The sequence below is a fragment of the Argentina silus genome, assembly GCF_951799395.1.
Source record: "Argentina silus genome assembly, chromosome: 17".
In the NCBI taxonomy this organism is placed as follows: Eukaryota; Metazoa; Chordata; class Actinopteri; order Argentiniformes; family Argentinidae; genus Argentina; species Argentina silus.
In genome coordinates this window covers 15,525,215-15,545,239 of record NC_139671.1, presented here as the reverse complement: position 1 = coordinate 15,545,239, position 20,025 = coordinate 15,525,215, and the positions used below count along the sequence as shown (strand labels likewise).

At 44.2% G+C, this 20,025-nt stretch overlaps 3 protein-coding genes across 3 annotated transcripts in view; 1 reads left to right on the top strand and 2 right to left on the bottom strand.

Moving 5' to 3' along the window:
- gtf3c2 (general transcription factor IIIC, polypeptide 2, beta) overlaps positions 1-6,369 on the bottom strand; it is a 20,861-nt gene extending 14,492 nt beyond the window's left edge. The window contains exons 1-10 of the mRNA XM_083688296.1: positions 6,241-6,369; positions 5,323-5,567; positions 4,109-4,850; positions 3,292-3,658; positions 2,941-3,035; positions 2,405-2,482; positions 2,003-2,104; positions 1,300-1,527; positions 912-1,023; positions 631-748 (exon numbers count right to left, since the gene is read on the bottom strand). Of these exons, the coding sequence (XP_083544422.1) occupies positions 631-748; positions 912-1,023; positions 1,300-1,527; positions 2,003-2,104; positions 2,405-2,482; positions 2,941-3,035; positions 3,292-3,658; positions 4,109-4,850; positions 5,323-5,497 (2,017 nt within the window). The 5' untranslated portion in view covers positions 5,498-5,567; positions 6,241-6,369. The remainder of the gene's footprint in view (positions 1-630; positions 749-911; positions 1,024-1,299; positions 1,528-2,002; positions 2,105-2,404; positions 2,483-2,940; positions 3,036-3,291; positions 3,659-4,108; positions 4,851-5,322; positions 5,568-6,240) is intronic.
- Positions 6,370-6,678: 309 nt separating this feature from the next.
- znf512 (zinc finger protein 512) lies at positions 6,679-16,131 on the bottom strand. Its single transcript, XM_083688320.1, has 16 exons — positions 16,003-16,131; positions 15,187-15,317; positions 14,788-14,843; positions 14,462-14,520; positions 13,611-14,227; positions 13,347-13,433; positions 12,957-13,070; positions 12,367-12,491; positions 11,544-11,630; positions 10,953-11,051; positions 10,384-10,551; positions 9,946-10,146; positions 9,613-9,714; positions 9,307-9,369; positions 8,967-9,065; positions 6,679-8,873 (listed from the first exon to the last, which is right to left on the bottom strand). Exons 2-16 carry the CDS (start codon positions 15,278-15,280, stop codon positions 8,379-8,381), a joined length of 2,466 nt encoding a protein of 821 aa, XP_083544446.1. The 5' UTR covers positions 15,281-15,317; positions 16,003-16,131; the 3' UTR covers positions 6,679-8,378.
- A 208-nt stretch (positions 16,132-16,339) lies between these two features.
- LOC310818238 (uncharacterized protein) lies at positions 16,340-19,329 on the top strand. The gene is made up of 6 exons (XM_083689089.1): positions 16,340-16,347; positions 16,745-16,823; positions 17,290-17,309; positions 17,613-17,804; positions 18,001-18,212; positions 18,417-19,329. The coding sequence occupies exons 2-6, from the start codon at positions 16,780-16,782 to the stop codon at positions 18,531-18,533; spliced, it is 585 nt and encodes a 194-aa protein (XP_083545215.1). The 5' UTR covers positions 16,340-16,347; positions 16,745-16,779; the 3' UTR covers positions 18,534-19,329.
- The last annotated feature ends 696 nt before the right edge of the window (positions 19,330-20,025 follow it).

The following is a 20,025-nucleotide window of genomic DNA, read 5'->3' as shown; positions in this document are numbered from 1 at the left end:
ACCACACCTTTTGGCCAGTTGACTGTTTTCAAATAAAACTGTCAAATCCTTGAAAATTAATCAAATAAGCACTACAACCTCTGGTAACTTTTCAGCCTGCTTCAAATCTGTGGACTGCCTTCAAATAAATTGGCTGAAAGAATCAAAACTGATAATGAATCAAATAAGCACTAAAAAACTGGTCAGGGCCAAACCAGGATTTTTGTTTTTTAAGAAGCGGAACATCCCTTTATTTTTTTCTGACCTGGCAAAAATATCTGCCACATCCCTGAACAACTGCATGAACCGAGGCCAACTTCTGGCTTATGAATGACAATGTTGCCCCCTTCTGATGTAAAACACAAACTGCAGCTTAGATGAAAGTTTAGTTCTCAACCTAAAAGGCTGAATAAAATATCCCTGTTCGACTGAGTGCTGTGAGGCTAAAACGTCCCACCAGCAGCAGACATTATCTTCCGACACACAGTACATATATTTCAAGGGAGGTTGGTGGAAGTAGGACAGGCTTCATTGTAATCCATGGAATGGAATGAGGAATGATATCAAACACATCTTCCGATACATATTTCTACTACTACTACATGCATTCTCAAAGGAGAGCGATGAGTGACAGATCTAAGAGAGTCTCACCTGTAGCCGTGCGTCCCCTGTGGGCCAGCAGAGCCTCAGGGTGAGGTAGACTGTAGATGGTGATCTGCCCGTCTGAGGTGGCAGCAGCCAGAAGACCCAGTCTGGGCATGAGAGGAGCCTGACAGGGGCGAGAGAGAGAGAGAGAGAGAGAGAGAGAGAGAGAGAGAGAGAGAGAGAGAGAGAGAGATCAAACAAACATTGCTTGTAATCTTACAAACACACTTACATATGTATGTGTGTGTGTGTGTGTGTGTGTGTGTGTGTGTGTGTGTTGCTCCTACCTTCCTCCTAGTAGTAGGTAGCTCCCAGCCTCCTCCAGGGCACCACTTCAGGCACCAAACACAACCTCTATCCTGGGCCAAGCCATAGGCTAGCACTGGAGAGGACTCGGGTCTGGAGAGCCGGAGAAAGAGAGAGGGAGTGAGAGAGAGGCAGAGGGGAAGACAGGGAGAGAGAGAGAAAAAGGAGAGAGAACCCGAGACAGAGATGGAGAAGAAGGGAGGATATGAGAGGTAGAGGTAGGTAGAGACAGCGAGTTAGAGAGAGCGAAACCAAAAATATTCCACAGAGCTACCCTAGCCTGGCTGAGTCACTCAGACCAACCTTGTCCAGCTGTTGCGTTGTGATTACAGTTCCCAGATCTGTATGAGGCCATGTTTAGACGCTTACCTGGTGTTGTACTCTAGAGTTCCCAGGTCCCAGATCTGTATGAGGCCAGTCCCGGAGTACGTCTCGTTCATCTTGTGGTGGTCGTCCAGACGCTTGTGGCAGTAAATGGCAGCGTACTCGTTGGTGTTGGCACCATTGGGGCACGGGCACCAGTCTATGGCCCATACGGGACCACCCGTGTAGAACAGCATGTCCCACCGCTCAGTGTGGGAGGGCACACTCTCAAACCTGGGGAGGGCATTTCAGAACCGACATGAGTGAATGAAAGATCTCGTTTTTGATTCAATGAGAGGTCGCAATTGGGAAGCAGAGCAGGTGAAGAGTGAGTGATTTTTTGGGGGTTTTTTTTGCTAGCTTTTCACGTCAGACACAACCAACTCTCTCTCGCTCGTAACCAATAAGCACCACAAAACTGAAACCTCAAACCCTCTTATCTTCTCAATATCAATGAGAAAGCCTCAGAGTGATGAATATTGTAATGAGTATCTGTACTGAGTTTAGCTGAAGGGGCTAAATCCTAGCTTGAGATCTGCACACATAACTCAGTGTTCGGAGCAAAATCTCTCATTGACTTGAGTGTCGTGTTTTTGCTGTGAAAAGTCAGAGTTACGCACACAGATCTCAAGTGAGGATTCAGCTCTGTGAAGGGTTAAGTCAAGCCTCTCTGACAACAACATCAGTACAGTACAATGTTCAAACTAACCTCTTCAGTCTACGTAGAGGAGGGTCCTTCTCTTTGATGCCCTCTCTGGACACCATGAAGCCTGGAGACACCTCCTCTTGAGGCAGGTACTTCTCTGACTCACTGGGGGGAGGAACCATACAAGTTCAAACAAATCAAACTTTATCTAAAGTGCATTTAAAACAGCAACAGACTTAAGGCAGGTATTTCTCTGCCTCACTGGGGGAGGAATTGAACTACAACCATTTGTTGTCAACTCTGAATTAATGGCTCTTGGATGCTTAATTTAATCAAGTGTAAATAACAGCAAATATAAAGGTATACCACATCTGTTAGAGGCTCTGGGATTGACCAGAACAAATATACAAAATGTTTGATCCATTTGACTGTAATTACTGTAATAAAGCGTAACAATATTTCTACCTTTGTGACAAGAAGTGCCAGTCCTTCTCCGTGGGGATCCAGTCAGGGAAGACCCACGTGTTGCAGTGTTCGTCACGGCTGCGGAACACAGATAGCCAGTCAGGAGCAACCACAAACCCTACATCCCTTTACTACACCCTCTGAAGTGTGTACTTGTACACTACTCCCTCACATGGATTTAAAAGCATAGGACTGGTGTAAGCATGGGCTCTTGGGTTGCATGCAGGGCCAGGGTCAGGTGTACTGTGATATGGATGAAATGCCTAGAGCACCCCCTATTGGATAAAACCCCTTCCTGCATCTCCCCTCTTTAACCCGAGAGGCAGTAGACACTCATTTACACTACGCTACAGAGCCAAGCCGAGCCAAGCTGAGCTGCACCAGGCTGGCCTGGTTACACATCCACCATAGTTTCCGAAAAAAGAAAACGTGCAGGAAAGGACAATGAGGAAGGAAAATATCTGAGCCAGCACAGTTTGGTTCTGGTCGGCCCTACAGTGTTTTAAATCCCCCTAGGAGACAGGTCTACCACTTACAACTTCTGTGTGGAATTGTTGCACACCCAGACAGGTTGCATGAGGTTGTTGGTCAGTCCGTTGGGGGCGTGGCCATGGCATTTAGCCTGACTCTGCTGCAGAGATACAAGGAGAAGAGAGAACACAGAACACAAGGGTCAGACAAGAGGCTCACCTTAAATGACTCTTGTGGAATGTGTGCATTGTTGATTTAATGTGGGTATTGTTGATTTAATGTGGGTATTGTTGATTCCACCATTTGTAAAATAGTCAAATTGAAATAATGAATTACTTAATTCATACAACAAAATCCAGCTCTCTCCGGAAGACTCCTGATCTATCCTAAACGTATGCTTGTAAAACTCTACTCACAATGCTTTGGGCAAGCTTTTTTGCTGCCGGGTCTCTGAAGGTTGGCTCCAAGTCAGGGTCGAGGTCGTCTTGAGTAGAATCCTCCCCGCTTTCCCCATCTTCTTCCTCCTCATCATCATCATCCTCGTCTTTGCCCTCTGGGACAAAATCGCAGTCCTCGGCTGGGTCACTGTCAAGCCGTTTCCTCTTCCTTCCCTTGGCCTTGTTTGGGGTCTTCTTCTGTCTCTGGCTGGAGCCAGGGTCAGAGTCGGGGTCAGAGTCACGGCCGGGGCTGGATCCTGGGCTATCCCCTGAGTTAAGGTTCCTCTCGTTCCTGGTAGGCTTGTTGAATACCTCCATGGCCAGGTTGTGGAGGTACTTCAATGCACTAGGGACAGAACAGAGGCATATAACAGTTGGATTTAGGAATAGCAGGTTAACACATATACCACATCATGCTGTTATTCTCCTGTGGTGCAGGGAATTAAGACCTCAAAAGTAAATGTATTATGGTGTGTGCGGGAATTCTTTTACAGTTAGCTGGACCTAATGTTTTCCAAAATCTTCCACAATTTCAGTATGCAAAAGAATATACAGTACGATTTGGTCGGCATCTTTTACTCATCTTTCAAGTGGTTTATTTGTTAATCAATGCTGTATAATTCGATGTCTCTTACCAGTTGAGCATACAAGGGTATTTGTGTGTGGAGTGTCTTATAGACATTTTATGATAGGTTGTCTCCCTCTTTTGATGATATGCCAACAAAGCACACAACATCACAATAACAATGCCTTATAAGGTGAATGTAAACAATGGAATGTAAACAATGTAACATACACTGTGGCAGCCCTCCGTTTTGGCCTGCCTCCGGGTGTGGTCTCCGGCTCCACTGGGGTTTCCCCCAGGTCCGCCAGGGCCGCAGGGGCGGGCGTGGCGTCGGCCTGCACTGTTTCCAGTTGTGCCTGCACCAACTTTTTCCTTGGGGTCTTTTTGGGAGGCTCCTGTTCAGAGTCAGTCTTTGAGACCTGTGCCTTTTTCTGAGGGGTCTTTCTTTTAGCAGGAGTCTTTTTGGCAGGGGTCTTCCTGGCTAGGGTCTTTTTAGGGGCCTCTTCCTGCGGCGTATTTTCAACAGGTTTTTGGTCGGTGTCTGTAATCGAGTCTGCTGCCTTTTTAGCTGGTGTCTTTCTGACGTATGTCCTTTTCAGGGCTTTCTCTTCCTGCTGCATGTCTTTAACAGGGTCCTGGTCAGCGTCTGTGCTCGTGTCCACAGCTTTCCTCTTCGGGGTCTTTTTAGCAGGCCCCTTTTTTACATGGGTCTTCCTGGGGGTTTTCTGCTTCTCGGTCTCTTCGTCTGGGTCAAAGTCATAGTCCATGTCCACTTTCACAGCCATCTTCGGTTGTCTCGCGGACCTCCGTTGCGGTCCCTTCGAGTTGAGGGGCAGTTCTGAGTTGGGGGTTGCGTCTATTTTGGGGATTGCGTTTGAGTTGGGGGTCGCGTCCGACGGCTGTTCGGAGAGAGGCTCCTCCTGTCCTCCTAGAGACGTGGATTCAGGCTCCTCTGAAGGTAGCTTCTCAAGGCCTAAGAGGAAGACGGGAAGATGTGTAATCACAGTAGTATGGGCCACGACACTCTTGACTTGTAAACAGGTGGATAGCACAAATGAAGCTCTCGCAGTCAGCATTGGTGAATGTTATAATTTAGCTGCAGGTTCCTTAATAACCTCTGAAACTGACAGTTAACATATGTATACTGTACAGTTAGCCTATATGTGGCCTGTGGGAATCAAACACACTTTATTTACTGTGACAAGTGTAGAGGAGGTGATTTGGAATCACGCTCTCATAATGGGTCTGGCCGTGCCGGAGACTTGTAAACCCAAATTTAATTCTCAAATCACAAGGAAGTTCTCTTGGTCTAATGGCATACGTTTGGGCATGGAAATTGGGAACCCTGGGTTTCATCTAAGCCTGATACACAAGCACCACATTCCAATCACAAAAAAACATCATAAGCATTTGTGGGGAAAAAACAACTGTTAGCTTCTACTTACCCTGTGCAGCAACAGCAGAATCCATGGTCTCATCCATGAGTTCTCCATTGATGTCTTCTAGTGGTGTTCCCCCCTGTGCAAGACCTTCTGCCTGCCCTTCTGTGTTGTCGTCTGCTTGGGGGACACCCATGACCTGACTATCCTGTTGGCCCAACTTCAGGGCCACGGTTTCCATCAACACCCCTAGGCACTGTGTTAGCTACTGTAGCTGCAACTGTCTGTCATAGGGGCAGTCTTACAGCATACTGAAGGAAGGGCGAGGGGGACAGAAAGACAAAGAAAGAGAGAGAGAGTGAGGGAAGAGGGGTGAGATTCCACAGACCCTATAGCCTACTGGTACTTGTGCAAGAACCTGACACATGGCATGCACGTTTATGATCATCTTAGCTAGCTATATACCAACAGTTGTATTCGCTAATTGAACAGCATACTGTTTAGAAGTTTTGTAGCTAGTACAGTAGGCTAGCAAGCTAACCAATTTTCTAACACTGATGGATGACATGAGGGCATGTAGCTGCCTTTATATGAAGGAAAACATTGATCAAGGATGATCCACAACAATCGATAAGTTTGCCGACTGACCGTCTCAGTCGCTGCCAGAGCCTGGCCATGACTTAGCATGCTACTAGCTAGATGGCTAACTGGACTTTGATAACACATTTTTGGAGAATACAACATATATTGCAATTAGATGTCCACTTATATATAACAGTGACAGCGTGATACCACACAAAAGACCTGGGGAAAATCCGCGCAAATTCCCTGGTATTCCTTAGCTCAGGGGGTATAGACCTCGTTCCATAAGCGGCCTGACTCGTGGACCCTGCGACTCAGGTTCGAATCCTCATCCCCGCTCTACAATTACCCATTAACGATGGAATACAACTTTCCATAGAATGCAGAACAAATAATACTTACCTAGTTAACCTCCTCCACGATCCAGATCGTTATCAACTGCTAGAATATTGGACTTAATCGGGTGTTATTCTTCACTGACAGGTTTCTAATCGTGGAAGTAGATCTGAACCGCCATGTTTGTTGTGACCGCTGAACTGCTGCCCCCTTTAGGGCGAAAAGGTACATTGCCTGAGCGCATGGCTGCGATATACCTTTTAGCCACAGGTGGGGGCCAAAGCACTGCACACCGTAACTTTACTGTGCATTAATTCTGTGTCATTAACACCTTTCTTAGTAGAAGTTGTACCAGAGATTTTTGTTGGTATTTCTTTATATTTTATTCCTTTGATACAGGTTTGGTTGTACATAAACTGGCCTTTTCTCAGTAGTGTACAGGACGTTTGTTGACCCCGCAAAATTAATGCAGACAATACAAGACAATTAGTCACAAATTAAGTCTATGGAAATATTTTATTTCACCTCTTGATATAACACTGCTGTTAGTTCATAGCAGCACATAAAAAAAAAAGTATAATAAGTAATGTATTTAATGTTTTCTAGTCTTGAAACAATAGTTTTTCATGAATACAAATGTCCACAAACTTGTGAAATTAAGTGTTTCATAATCCCTTTTTCTTTTTTTTTTATAACTAACAACAGATGGTTTGTTGAGAAAAACCATTGCAGGCTGAACATACATCTTCGGAAGTAGTCTAGTTAGTGTCCAACGTTACAAATTAGGGCACAGTTGTCACAAGATTGGGTTATGGAAACCTCAGCAGCAATTCATTTAATTCAGACATTAAAAAGTGCATGCATGATGCGTCTAGTTTTGGTCTCAGGGATAATGGAGGACTCTGAACTAAAAGACACTGGTTGTGGAAGTTACATTTTAAAAGGCATCAAATGAAGGCCAATAATATGAAAGACCGGGAACCCACTTTGAACAGAGTCAATCTCTTAGGGAGCATCGTTTGTATTGTTTGAGGGCAGCAATTCTTTCTTCCTTGTTAAAAAAAACAAATAACGCAGATATAATATAAATCTATTCCTAAAGTTGTTGCTCAAACAGAAATGCACTGACACGGGAATATCAACAACAAGAGAGAAGAATCAACAAAAATACATTCATAAATCTGCAGAAACAGTACAGGGGGGGGGGCACAAGGGGAGTAATGGTGCATTCAAGTGCTCCTCTTTAACTCTGAGCTTTTCACTAAGATTTAGTGTAGGATTTAGCATAGAGCTCCCTATTGGTTAATTCTGAGAGAGCTCAAAGTGGGAACACGAGTTGCAGTTGAAAAATTCCTATTTCCGAGGAGCACTTGAATGCAGCGTGAATTAAATAACAACTGCACCTAGTTCCATCCCGAATGTACTGTACATACACACACAAGGTAACGCAGCTTCAAAACACCACTGACACACAACTGACGATCACTCACTGTAGTTCGACTTCATCCTGCATTACCATACATCACTAATCCAAGTTATAAAAAATGCAGACTACATAAACACCACATGCTATTGGTTAAATATGCATTGGAGAGAAGAGGTCTGACAACATGTAAAGCAGGGGTCTCCAACTGGCGGCTTGAGGGCCAAATGCGGACTACAAACTGCTTTCTTGTGGCCCCTAGTCTGATTCTGACTTCATACTAAAATCAGACAGGCAGCCCCCGGGAAATTAGAGTTTGAGACCCCTGATATAAGGGTATAGAGGACAAGTGGTATGAAGTTCTAGATCCATACACTAGGCACAGTCTGCACAAGCCAACAGATAACCACTTCTTCTCATAAACAGTACCCATTATTAGGAGTTAGAATAAAGTGTTAAATTCTGAGTAAACTGGAAGGGAGAAAAAAAAAAAAAAAAAAAAGTTATCAAATGTATTAAAAGAATAAGACACATTTAAAAGTTGGCTAAGACGACAGTTGAATAGTTACAGTTGAAACACACATACAGACTACATATCCCCGGGTTATACTGAAACCACTTGTAGAGTTCCTCACTTCAATCCACAAGCTCCAAAAGCAGGAGATGAGGGAACAAGGGCCCTGTTTGAATACTCTTAAAATGCCTCTTTCCTACCTCCCTTCCTTGAAGAAATCACTTCTCCGACTTGACGTGAGGGGAGGAGAAAATGTTTTAACATGGCCTAGGTGTCACTCCTGGGTCGCTTGGCGACGTCCGGCCGGGCCTCAATGATGCTGGGCCTCTTCAGAGCCCATTGGTCGTGCTGTCTCTGTCCCTCAGGCTCTTCTGTCTCTGATTCGCTGCTGGAGCTGGCACTGCTGCTGCTACTGTGGCTGTCACTCCCGCTGAACTCATAGCAGTCCTTATGTTTCCCGCTCCCCCTCCCCTTCCCCCTCTCCCTCCTCTTCCCCTCGGTCGCTCCATGTTTGTCCTGCGGTGTCGGCTCAGTCCCCGGCCCAGGCCCCCCTGGGGGGGTTCTCCTGTCCTGCGGCCAAGCCTCAAGGCCTGGGGTGTAGGGGAGAGGGGCTGGGGGGTGTTGGTGGTGGAGCTGGGGGTGAGGGTTGGGGTGGTGTTGGTGGTCAGTGGGCTCGTCCATATTGTGTAACACCTCCTTAGGCTTGGTCTTCAGAAGCTTCTCAAAGTTCTTGGATGCTTTCTTGTTCACCACAAACCAGTCCTGTCCAAACACAGCGAGTTCAGTGTTGTTTGTACATGTCGACACTCATTTGATGTTGTCATGTTGGTGTAAGCGTGAAACTATATCCCTTACCTGAGAGTGGACGGAGTTGATGTGGTACTTCACCCCACTCTCGGAGTTGAATTCTTTGTCACATATCAGACATTTGTATTTCCCTGCTTCAAAGTCACCCTGCATAAAAAGAAGATTTTTAATCAATCATTAATCAAATTAATCTTTCAATGAGTCACTTTACATGGGTTATTTGATTTAGCTTACATAAGACTTGTGTCATGAAATAAAATGGTTATGAAAACATTCAAAAGTCAAATTACTGACTTTCTCTACACTATATACAGTATTTCTGGATATGGTGCAATACTTCATTGTGAAGAAGAGAGGCACTTTGAAAGTGAAAAAATATATTTTGTACCCTTGTGCAGAGGCCCAGATGAGCCTTCAGGCCAGACACACTGGTGTACACCGAGTCACAACCCTGAGGAAAACAAAAAAACCTCCAATGTCTCCAATGTCATTGCATAACACAGCTACAGTATACAGTGAGTAAAATGTTTCCTGTAAATATAGCGGAGGTGATTTGGAATCACACTCTTGTGACGAGGTAGCCCTGTTTGAGACAGACCTTGAGGATGTCCTCTTGGCCTGATGGTAGACGCTTGGGTCTTCCGCGTGGGAGAATGACAGATCGTTCAGAAGTCCATGGGTGGTGGTACTCTACCTGGTTTGGACACTGCACTTTCCTCTGCAGCTTCACTTCATTCTTCCACTTCCTAAGGACCTCCTGACTGAAGGCAGGCAGCCCTGGGCGTGCATATTTCAGCTGTGGAGCACAAGAGGAAAAATACCCGTCAAGTTGGACAATGGAAGATGGTGGGGATGCGAAAAAACACACAGGCATTTTTAGACATGCAATCTTGTGGCCACTGGAGATCCTTTCTTTTTAGGAGGGTTAGGCATAAGGTAAGGTGTGGGGTTAGTGTTAGTGTTTAAAATCCGATTTTAGAAGAGAAAGAGCTGTACTTCCCACTAGTGACGACTGTGCTACTCTCACCTTCTTGTCATCGGGGACCAGGTCTCTCTGGACCTTCCTCTTGGGCCACTCCTTGAGCAGCTCCTCGTTGGCGATCTCCTGCAGGTGGAAGACAGCCACCTGGGCCGACATGCGCTTGACCCTGCCGCTGGACGTCCTCTCTGGGTTGGCCTCCCTCTGGATCTGGGCCTTCACCTCCTCCTCCTCCACCTTCTGGGGAGCCTGGAATGGGGACAAAACAGTCAGCATTGGAATTACAGGGGGGGGCTCGGCACTCCCATATCATGCATGGAATATAGCCAATAGTGCTATACTGTAACCTAACACACACACACACACACACACACACACACACACAAACTCCTACCTATACATACATGCACTGTAAAGGGGATTTTGGGGCACTGTAAGAGGGTACTGTAAGCATCTACATGCGGTGTACTGTACTGGCAGACTCACTGGGCCATGCTCAGACTTCAGGTGGTACTCCAGGCCTGCCTTAGACTTGTAGGCCTTGCCACAGTGTCGACAGTTGAGCAGCAGCTTCTCCAGCTCCGACTCCTCCTTTCCACACTTCTTCATGTGGTACAGGTAGCCCATGATACTGGTGAAACTACCTGTGCAGCCCTGGAACAGACGGTAATGTAGCAGACAGTAATGTAGCAGACGGTAATGTAACAGGCGGTAATGTAGCAGATGGTAATGTAAGAGGCTGTAATGTAGCAGACGGTAATGTAACAGATGGTAATGTAAGAGGCTGTAATGTAGCAGATGGTAATGTAGCAGACGGTAATGTAACAAGCGGTAATGTAATAGATAGTACTGTAACCGTAGACATATTATAACAGTGTTTATATACATCATTGACTGTAACACAACTGCAGCCCTGTAAAGCACCATGTTTACCAGACTCCTCATACAAAGTCTAACACGAGTGCTGTATAGTTAGTTTTCATTATCATGTATTTCATAATAATGAAATACAGAGGGTACTGTCACCACTGTAGTGATCGTATGAGTTATCGTACCTCTTTGGAGCATTTTAATTTGCCCATCCTCTTCAGAACCTTCCTCAGCTTCTCCTTCACTGACTGTTCGTCCAGGCCATTCCCGTCTTCTGGCGAGGGCTGGATAAACCAGACCATTACAAACCAATGGCAAACAGACTCTACAATGCAACACCAACACTACATGGAAGTGCTGCGGCCAATACAGAAGGAAACAGAGGATGTCGGTTTGGGCTCGGTCAGTTCCAATGATGCAAGAATAGAGAATGATATCAGAGACGCCATATCCCTAATTCTAGCATCATTTGGCAGGGTGCCATGCCAATTTATTGTGGTCTGCCATGAGATCACTAGCATCAGATTGAAGGAGCATCAGATTGAAGGACGGCCTTACAAAGATAGTATAGTCTACCATAAGGTGGTGCACTAGCATCAGTTGGGATGGGGCCTTATCAAGTTGTGCTGGTCTGCCATGAGATGGTGCACCATCATCAGCTGGGATGGGGGGTATTATCAAGTTATTAGTGGGCTTTGAGATTGTCCATTAATCATTCGAGAGTGGCCTTACAAGCACTACCATCAGTTGGGGGTGGGGGAGTGGGAAAGCCTTACCAGGTTATTGTGGTCTGCCATGAGGTGGTACTTCATTCCAGTAGAAGACTTGAGCTGTTTCCCACAGTGCTGACAGGTGAAGGGATTCTACAACAACCACAGACCAGAGAGATGCAAACAGAACTGGTGTACTGTTGGCTATATCAGTTAAGATATGAAGCAGAGGCAAGAAACCCAGTGTCTGTGTTATGAGAGAATATAGACTAGTGTTACTGCATTATGCTGTGTAGTAATGTGTTGCCATATGATATGGTATAGTACAGTGTTATAACTGTGGTATAGTACAGTGTTATACCTTATTACTATGGTTTACTATCATAACTACATTTACATTTATGGCATTTAGCAGACGCCTTTATCCAATGCGACTTACAACAATACATTTGTTTAAGTAAGTGAATTATCTATCCAACAGTCATCATAAGACAAAGTAATCAATGCTCACACCAGGGGCCATTGGCAGTCGTAATGCCAGTAGGCTATTTAATTTTATTTTTTAATTTTATTTTTTAAATGTATTTTATTAGCAGGAGAGAACTTGTACAGGGGGGTAGCGGGGGTGAAGAGGTCTGTTAAGGGACTGTTAAGATGAAGCCTGAAGAGATGGGTTTTCAATCTAACTACATATTCGGGGCGTTGTGTGTGAGTCAGTGTTTGTGTCTGTCTGTATGTCTGTGTCTGTGTATGTCACTGTGTGGAGGAGTGGGTGGGACAAAGAGTTGTGAACAACGTGTACATTGTGAAACGGAAATCAATCCAAAATAATTCTACAAAAATAAAAAATAAACATTAACATTCTGAGGTAGAGGTGGGGCGTACTCACCACCCGGCAGGACTCCATGTGTTTCTTCAGCCCCTCCACAGTCTTCCTGGACACACTCTTACACTTCGTACACGTCACTCGGCCTTTACCCAGGATCTGCAGCTGCCAACGCTCCTCTTGACTTCCTGTTGAGATCAACACATTACAATGCCAACATCCTTACATCCGACCTCCCATGTGTTGGGAGAAGGAGGTGAGGGGAGAGGACACGAAGGAATCAAGGAAAGAATTTTTGAGATTCAACCATTGTTTTTTCTGGTGATCCTTAGGGTGCATCCTCATAGTCTATAGTGGCTTCCTCATCTCATCTCCTTTCCTCCATCTGCACAGATCTGACAGGACGATGTGAAAAACAATATAACAAATACGTACCTGCCAGGAAATTGGTTTTGTCTACATCACCAGTTCAGATGAGATGAGATGATACTTTATTGTTTGCGTGTGCAGAAATATGTTTTGCATATCGCATAAAGTATAGTAAAAGGACACAATGGAGGGAAGGAGACTAGGAGAGCAGACTAAGAGAGGAAGCCACTTTAGACTGTTGCGATGCACCCTTAGTTTGTTGATCCTTCGCAAGGCTCTCTCACCTGGGGGGTAGACGGGAGGCTCCTTCTTGGTTACGAAACTCTTGGTTTTCTGTTCTTCCAAAGGCAGAGCTACGGGACTGCTTTGGCCATACCTGCCGCTAACAGGAGGTGAAGCTGCATCACAGGAAACAGTGGTAAAACTTCAAAGAGTGAGAAGCGCTGTGAGACGTTAGAGAGAAACGCTACAAAAATCAAGAGAGGCACTGTATCCCAAATTCAGATTCAGAAAACGTTATTGTCCCACTCTCAATTGGGCAATTGGTTTCCCAGCTGTATAAAAAAAACATTGTACATAATACACATTACAAAACACAAAAGCCCCTACACCCTGGGCACATTTAGACCCTATGCACTTACAGTAGTGTTTCAGGTAGGGAGGTAATAACCTACCTGGTGGTTCTCTAACTTCCTGGGGGAAGTTGGTCCCAGAAGGTGTGTTGTGCACCTCAACCCTCTGCATCTTCTTCAGAGCGAAATCTTAGAGAGGACCGATTTGTAACATTCAGTATTATCTAAACTGCCGACTAACACACACACACACACACACACACACACACACACACACACACACACACACACACACACACACACACACACGACATATGGCAATGCACAACACAACTAACTGATCTGAAAAGATTGGTTGGTCAATACCTCTGTCTCTGTTTGTGTCTGGGTTGGGCCAGGGGTCCTGGGGTCTGTCTCTGCTTGTGACTGGGCCCGGGCCTGGGCTGGGCCAGCAGTGTTGACCTCTGTCTCTGTCTCTGCCCGAGTCTGCAGGGCTTGTCCAGCCACTCTGAGCTCTCTCTCTACCTGTTTCCGGTGGGCCTGGACTTGGCCAGCAGTCCTGAGGTCTTCCTCTCTCTCTGCCTGTGTCTGGGCCTGGGTTGGACCAGGAGTCCCGACCTCTCTCTCTGTTGGTGTCTGGGACTGACCAGCCGCTCTGTCCTCTCTCTCTGCTGGTATCTGCATTAGGCCATGAGTCTTGAGGTCTGCCTCTCTCTCTGTTTCTGCCTGAGTCTGGAGGGCCTGGGTTTGGCCACGAGTCCTGGGGTCTGCCTCTCTCTCTGCCTGCATCTACAGGAGTTGGGTTTGGCCAGGAGTCTTTGGCCACCAGCCTGTGAGGAAGTCTCGCCGGGGGCGGGGCCAATGGAGGCTCCTCAGTCCCGTTGGCTACGCTGAGGCTGGACGACACCACGGAGCCACAGGATGATTCGCTGGCCGAGTCGTCCATTGCAGTGCCCATAGGGACGTTCTGCAGATCCTCGTACCTGCACAGAAATATGTTTAAGTTTACGTTCAAAGTGCATTTTACACAGTCACAATACACTGTACAATAGAGTTGCATGTTTTGTAATAACACTTGGAAGAAGGAACAGTCCATTTGTGCAATAACAAAACTAGCTAAATTCTGCGACTACAAAACAATAACTGGATTACTAGGTAATAACATGTAAACAAAATGTCACTCATTACAATTTTCTAACCCAACTTCAGATAATTACCTTTTTCTCCCGTATGTTCGTTTCATCTTCTGGGCAGCCTGGGCTTGTGAGTCATAGTTCTAGAACATTCAAGAACAGAACTGTCAAGTAGAGATCCAGTGTGGGACAGAACAGTTAGAAAAGAGTTATGGCTTAAAAACTGGAATACGGACCATCTCATAGAGACATGACATGGCGTTAAGATTTCCTTTACTCTTCATATCTCCTTCGAATTCAACCACAGAGACATTATATCATTTCCTTGGTTGAACTGACAAATGGTATTCATATGTGTTATTACGAATGGACTTTTTCTGAATCAGAGAGCTGATGCCTTGTGTTCTTACCCTAGGAGGTCCGGTCACACTCATCTCACAGGCTCTATCCGGTACCCTCTGAACAACTGTAGGATAATACACACATTAGCCTGATTCCTACTAGTCCTATAGTAGGGCACACTCTTTGGACACCACTACTGAAAGAGGGAGAGAGCATAGAAACAGATGCAGAGAATATAGAGAGCTCTGTGAGTGACAGCATCAGAGACACGCAGGCACTGAATCCACATATGGAGACTAAATAGGCAACGCGTTTACATAGATTGAGGACATCTGCAATCGCAACAGGTTACAGAATCATTTGAAAATAGGCCTATAATAGTAACTGTAGGCTTCCTCAATAAACTGACAACATCTACCAACATCTAATGGCCAAGGCCCTGACTAAAACAAACTTGTGACATTTACCTGGCAGTGGAACGCCACTCTTCTGTTTGGGTTGTGAGGTCTTCCTCTTCCTTGGCACATACGGACCTGACATGCTGCCTTGTGTGTGATCCATGGTTGTAGTGGTAGCCTACACCTCACACAAATCAGTACTGCAACACAGAACAACAAAACACTGGGCCTGAAATTCTACTGGACATAGGGGACATACAGTATAGGGGTGGGCTACTGAGTCTTTGGCATGTATCTAGAGGACATGAGAAGATATACTCATGTCATTTGACTTGTGCATGCAGTTCCAGAGCATGCATCGGGCATAATCACCATTAATGTTGCAAATAAGCCTCCAATATTCTCAGTGTGGAGATGCAGGACATCTATGTAGGCCTATTGGCTAATTCATGAATAAAAATGACGTGGCATACCAACCCCTATAGATATGAACACACGGTTTTAACCCGCATGAGCACCCAGGCAAGGTAATATGAACTCCTTGGTGCTCAATTCAGTGCTGCACACCAGTGTCAATAACCTACTCGAGGAGTGAGATAGCGGTGTGCAGAGCCAGAGCAAAAACCACCATCATTGTCCGCGAATAGACACAGACACACACACACACACACACACACACACACACACACACACACACACACACACACACACACACACACACAAAAAGGGGTACGCTTGAAGCGACGTAAAGACACATCTTCAGGGGATACAATGTAACCATTGCCATCGCTGGACACCGCGTATTAGAGGAACTCAATCAACTTGGCTACAATGTGAGCCACCTACGGATTTGATTGTTTGTTATAGTGTAATGACTATACGTACAGTAGTATCCCTCACTCCCCTTTAGCAAGGTTAGCCTCCATTCCCCTATTCGTTCCCCTCTGTCTTTCTCTCGTCAATGATCCGCAGAACCATTCCTTGCTTTTCCATAGGCTAATTTGAATCGAAATTCCGCATGGTAATGCTAATATATCCAATATCTAATGCAGTTCAGACAAACGAATTCACCATATTGCATACCCTCAGCGAGATTACTTCATTCCTGAAACGCCCTCTCGGCAGCGACAACAAATGATATTCGCATCTCATTCACCACCGACTCTAAAAGGGGCGGATCCTCGCAGCCAACCAGTGCGAACAGGTTTATTATTGAGAGCACACATCACAGTGAGCAGGTTTCAGATCAGCTACTTGTATTTTTACATGTATTCTTGAGTAGGTCGTGATTTCGAAACAGTGTCTAATCAACAGATTTCTGACATATTAATAATATTTGTTTTGAGGAACAGGCCAAAATAAGATTGGCTACTTATTTTGTTTTTAAAATGCATGTTATATAGGCCAGTGTGTTTTAGGTTATAGGGACATTTCTAACGGACTTCAATGTGAACTGTGCTGAACTGTTTAGACAGCGTGCAGTGCTGACCAGTCAGTCTAATTAACGTCAAATAAATCCCATGTGTGCAGTTGTACTACCATGTATTATCTTAAACAAAACTACGTGCATTTCTCACCGCCACTCCTTTTTCTCAAACAACTCTGTTTACTTTCACTTTCCTTTCAGCCATTGAGACGAACCTCACCGAGTCTGTCCAAGACATGTCAGTTCCCCAAAATCTAACATATCAAACCATGGCCGAAGGGTAAGTTAACTTTTCTATTCAAATCAATTTATTTATGGGTGTAATGTATAATCTTTTTATTGAAATAGTTCAACATTATTCTAAAATGTAACCTATTGTAATTGCTGTAAACGTGTTGACCCACACCCAAATGCCAAGTTAATGTGTAAAAATATAAACAGACGACTTCACGTCGAGGGAAATATTGAACCTCAACAAAACATCCCACGAGTTATTCCGGTGGCGTGGACTACCACATATAAATGATAGAGCAAAAAGGTCAATATGGCGCAATATGTTGTGACGCAGACACGCAAATATATTGTATTGTTATGAGATAATAAAAAAAAAACATAGAGTATATCCATCTATTCAGACTATCGTATATTGCTCTAATGTTCTCTCACATTCACATTCCGAAGTTGGCATACAGCTGTTCAGTGACTGATTAACGCATTATCACTTTTTCTATTTATCTACCTGACAGAACCCAAACAGGACACAGAGGTATTTTTTTATTGACTATTAGAAAAAGTAATAATTAATATATTTATATAAATATCGTATACATTATGCTATATTATATGTATATAATAATATTTACTATGTAATTAGTATATCATTAAATAATAATTGTATTAAATAATGATTGCCTATTCATCATTTTAATCTAAGAAGCTTTTGTCTTGTTAGAGGAATCTATTGCATCGTGTTGGCTTTTACAGTATGCCAACACATTTAACAGGGATGAGGAGTGTAATCCCAACACCTTCAAAGTTCAGCTCACAGACTGTTTCTGTATCTCTGTAGTGCCATTGAGGAAATTCTTCAGTTTGATGACTGGGAATACTATGGGGTCTCATGAGAAAGTTATAAAGAGTCTACGCAGTAAAGGCGTAATTGAGGTGACATCACTGGAGGAGAGTGATGTCATCCTGGCGTTCTGTCCCATCGTCTCTCGTGCTGGGACTGATGTTGAAGCAGCAGAGAAGGAGATACCAGGTAATTCAGTCATTGAAGAATAAATATTTTACATTACATGAAAATAGTTTTTGTAACAGTATCTTCCTTACCTAGCTTGAGTTGAAATTTGATAGTCATTTTTGCACATTATGTATTACGATTAAGCTTTCATCATTACCGTATTTATTTCTCTAACACCGTAAGTTGTAATGTATTTTGTTTCCCTTTTTTACAGTTGGTAAACCTGTCATTCTGGTGGTGCTGCATCACACCTTCAACCCAGACTCTACTGTACCTGACAGCAGCAGACTAGTGACCAGAGGTGATGTCATACTCACTGTGGAATGTCTGTTCCATGAGACCAGACAGAGAGAGGGAGGACTTCTGGATTGTGATCGCAATGATAATGCTGTCAAACAGATTTTGTGGAAACTGAATGTACTTCAGGTATTGCATCAAATCATAACCATCTTGATACTATATCACTCTGTGTAGATAGATACTTATGTTCACATCCCAATGTAACAGATAGAGACATAAACAGAAGGCCACAACACACAACACAGTAACATCACAGGTGACAGCAGTGTACAGTAGATGATGAACTGTGCTTTGAGAACGTATAGTTATTTTTCTCTCTTTTTCTTGCAGACCAATCGTATTTCACCAGATAAATCCACTGTTGTGGCTCTTGCGGGTATGGCTGGTGCTGTCATTGTTTTGATTGTGATCGTTCTATCAATATTACATTATCAAGGGACATTGTAGGTGAGTAGGATGAGGGGGGTGGGAGCAGAGGGTTGGGATGTGTCGAAAGATATGGACTTCCCTCGACCTGCAACGCCACCTGGTGGAGTAATAATATTCTGTAATGTGATTGAATGGAAGCATGAAAGAAATTTGGTTCCGGGCGGGTCTGTGTGGTGTAATGATATTCTGAAGTAAAATCAAGTGTTATTATATCAAGTGTTGAGTGTCAATATTTACTATTACTATAACTATTTACAATTGATTAATGTTGAAATGGGGTAAAGATGAGGGGGTGGGAGCAGAGGGTTGGGATGAGAGGCACTGTAACTCAGTGTCATCAGCATAATGTGATGGCCTGTTGATAAATGAGAAATGAATCAAGCATTAGTCCCGTTGGATTAATACATGGAGAGGTTGGGTCAGGTCATCAAGATGGATGTTGCAACACACGCATTACACAAGAATGATGTAATGGAAAAATACTAGACTAGGAAAGGACAAATCAGAGTAGGTATGTGTTTTCTTCAGCAAGGAAATATCTCTAGATGGAACTGATCGGCGATATCTCTACCTGGAACGGATCGGGTGTCAAGGGGGTGTGATCAGCCTAAACACACCAATGAGGGAAGAGCCAAGTCTAAACCACGGCTCCTCCCCAACCAAATAGCCACAATCACTTTGTTTACTGTAAATGCTTTGTATCCATTTTTGGAAGGTTGGTTACAGATTAACAGCTTGCTGACTGTGATTTTCTTTGCCAAAAATGGTCCTTGTACAAGCTTGGAATTCTGACATATAAATAAATAGCTAAAAGTAAGAAGTAGTTTGTCTTCTCCTTCAAATAAAACGAACACGTTTTCACAGACCTCAATATTACAATGTTACAGTAGCTTTAACCTGGTTGAGAACAGTCTAGTTCGGAAAGCCTGGGGAAATCCTTTGGAGAAAGTGAAGAAAGGGGTGGAAATCCGTTTGAAATGAGTGACGCCTCGCAAGACGTTAAACCAGTCAAATACCTTGCATGGGCGGAGCTCCAAATAAACAGATTTCAGTTTTTCCTTCAGATTTTCTTACACTTTTTGGAAGCTAGCATAGGCATAATATTGTGGCAAGCTAGCATAGGCAACAACTCTCAGCAAAATAGTCCTACCCGGTCGTAAAACATGACGCACATAACAAGCAACCATTCTATGGGCATGTGGGGGGAGGGTTCTTGGAATGTAACCGTGAGTACATTCAATGAAAATGTGAGCACATTCTCCAATCGCTCCGTCCAGTTCAATCCAAGCCAGAATCTACAATTCTCCAGACCTCTAAAAGAGGTGTGAGAACAACGTGATTTGGAGGTAGGCTACGCGAGACTGCAGTAGCCGAGTCAAACGCTTCATTTTAAACATGTGTTCATCTGTGGCCCATCTGAATGTTGGAACTAAAAATAGATTGAATAATTAATTAACTAATAAGTCCATTACAACAATAATTAAAAACTATAGACAGATATATACTGTAT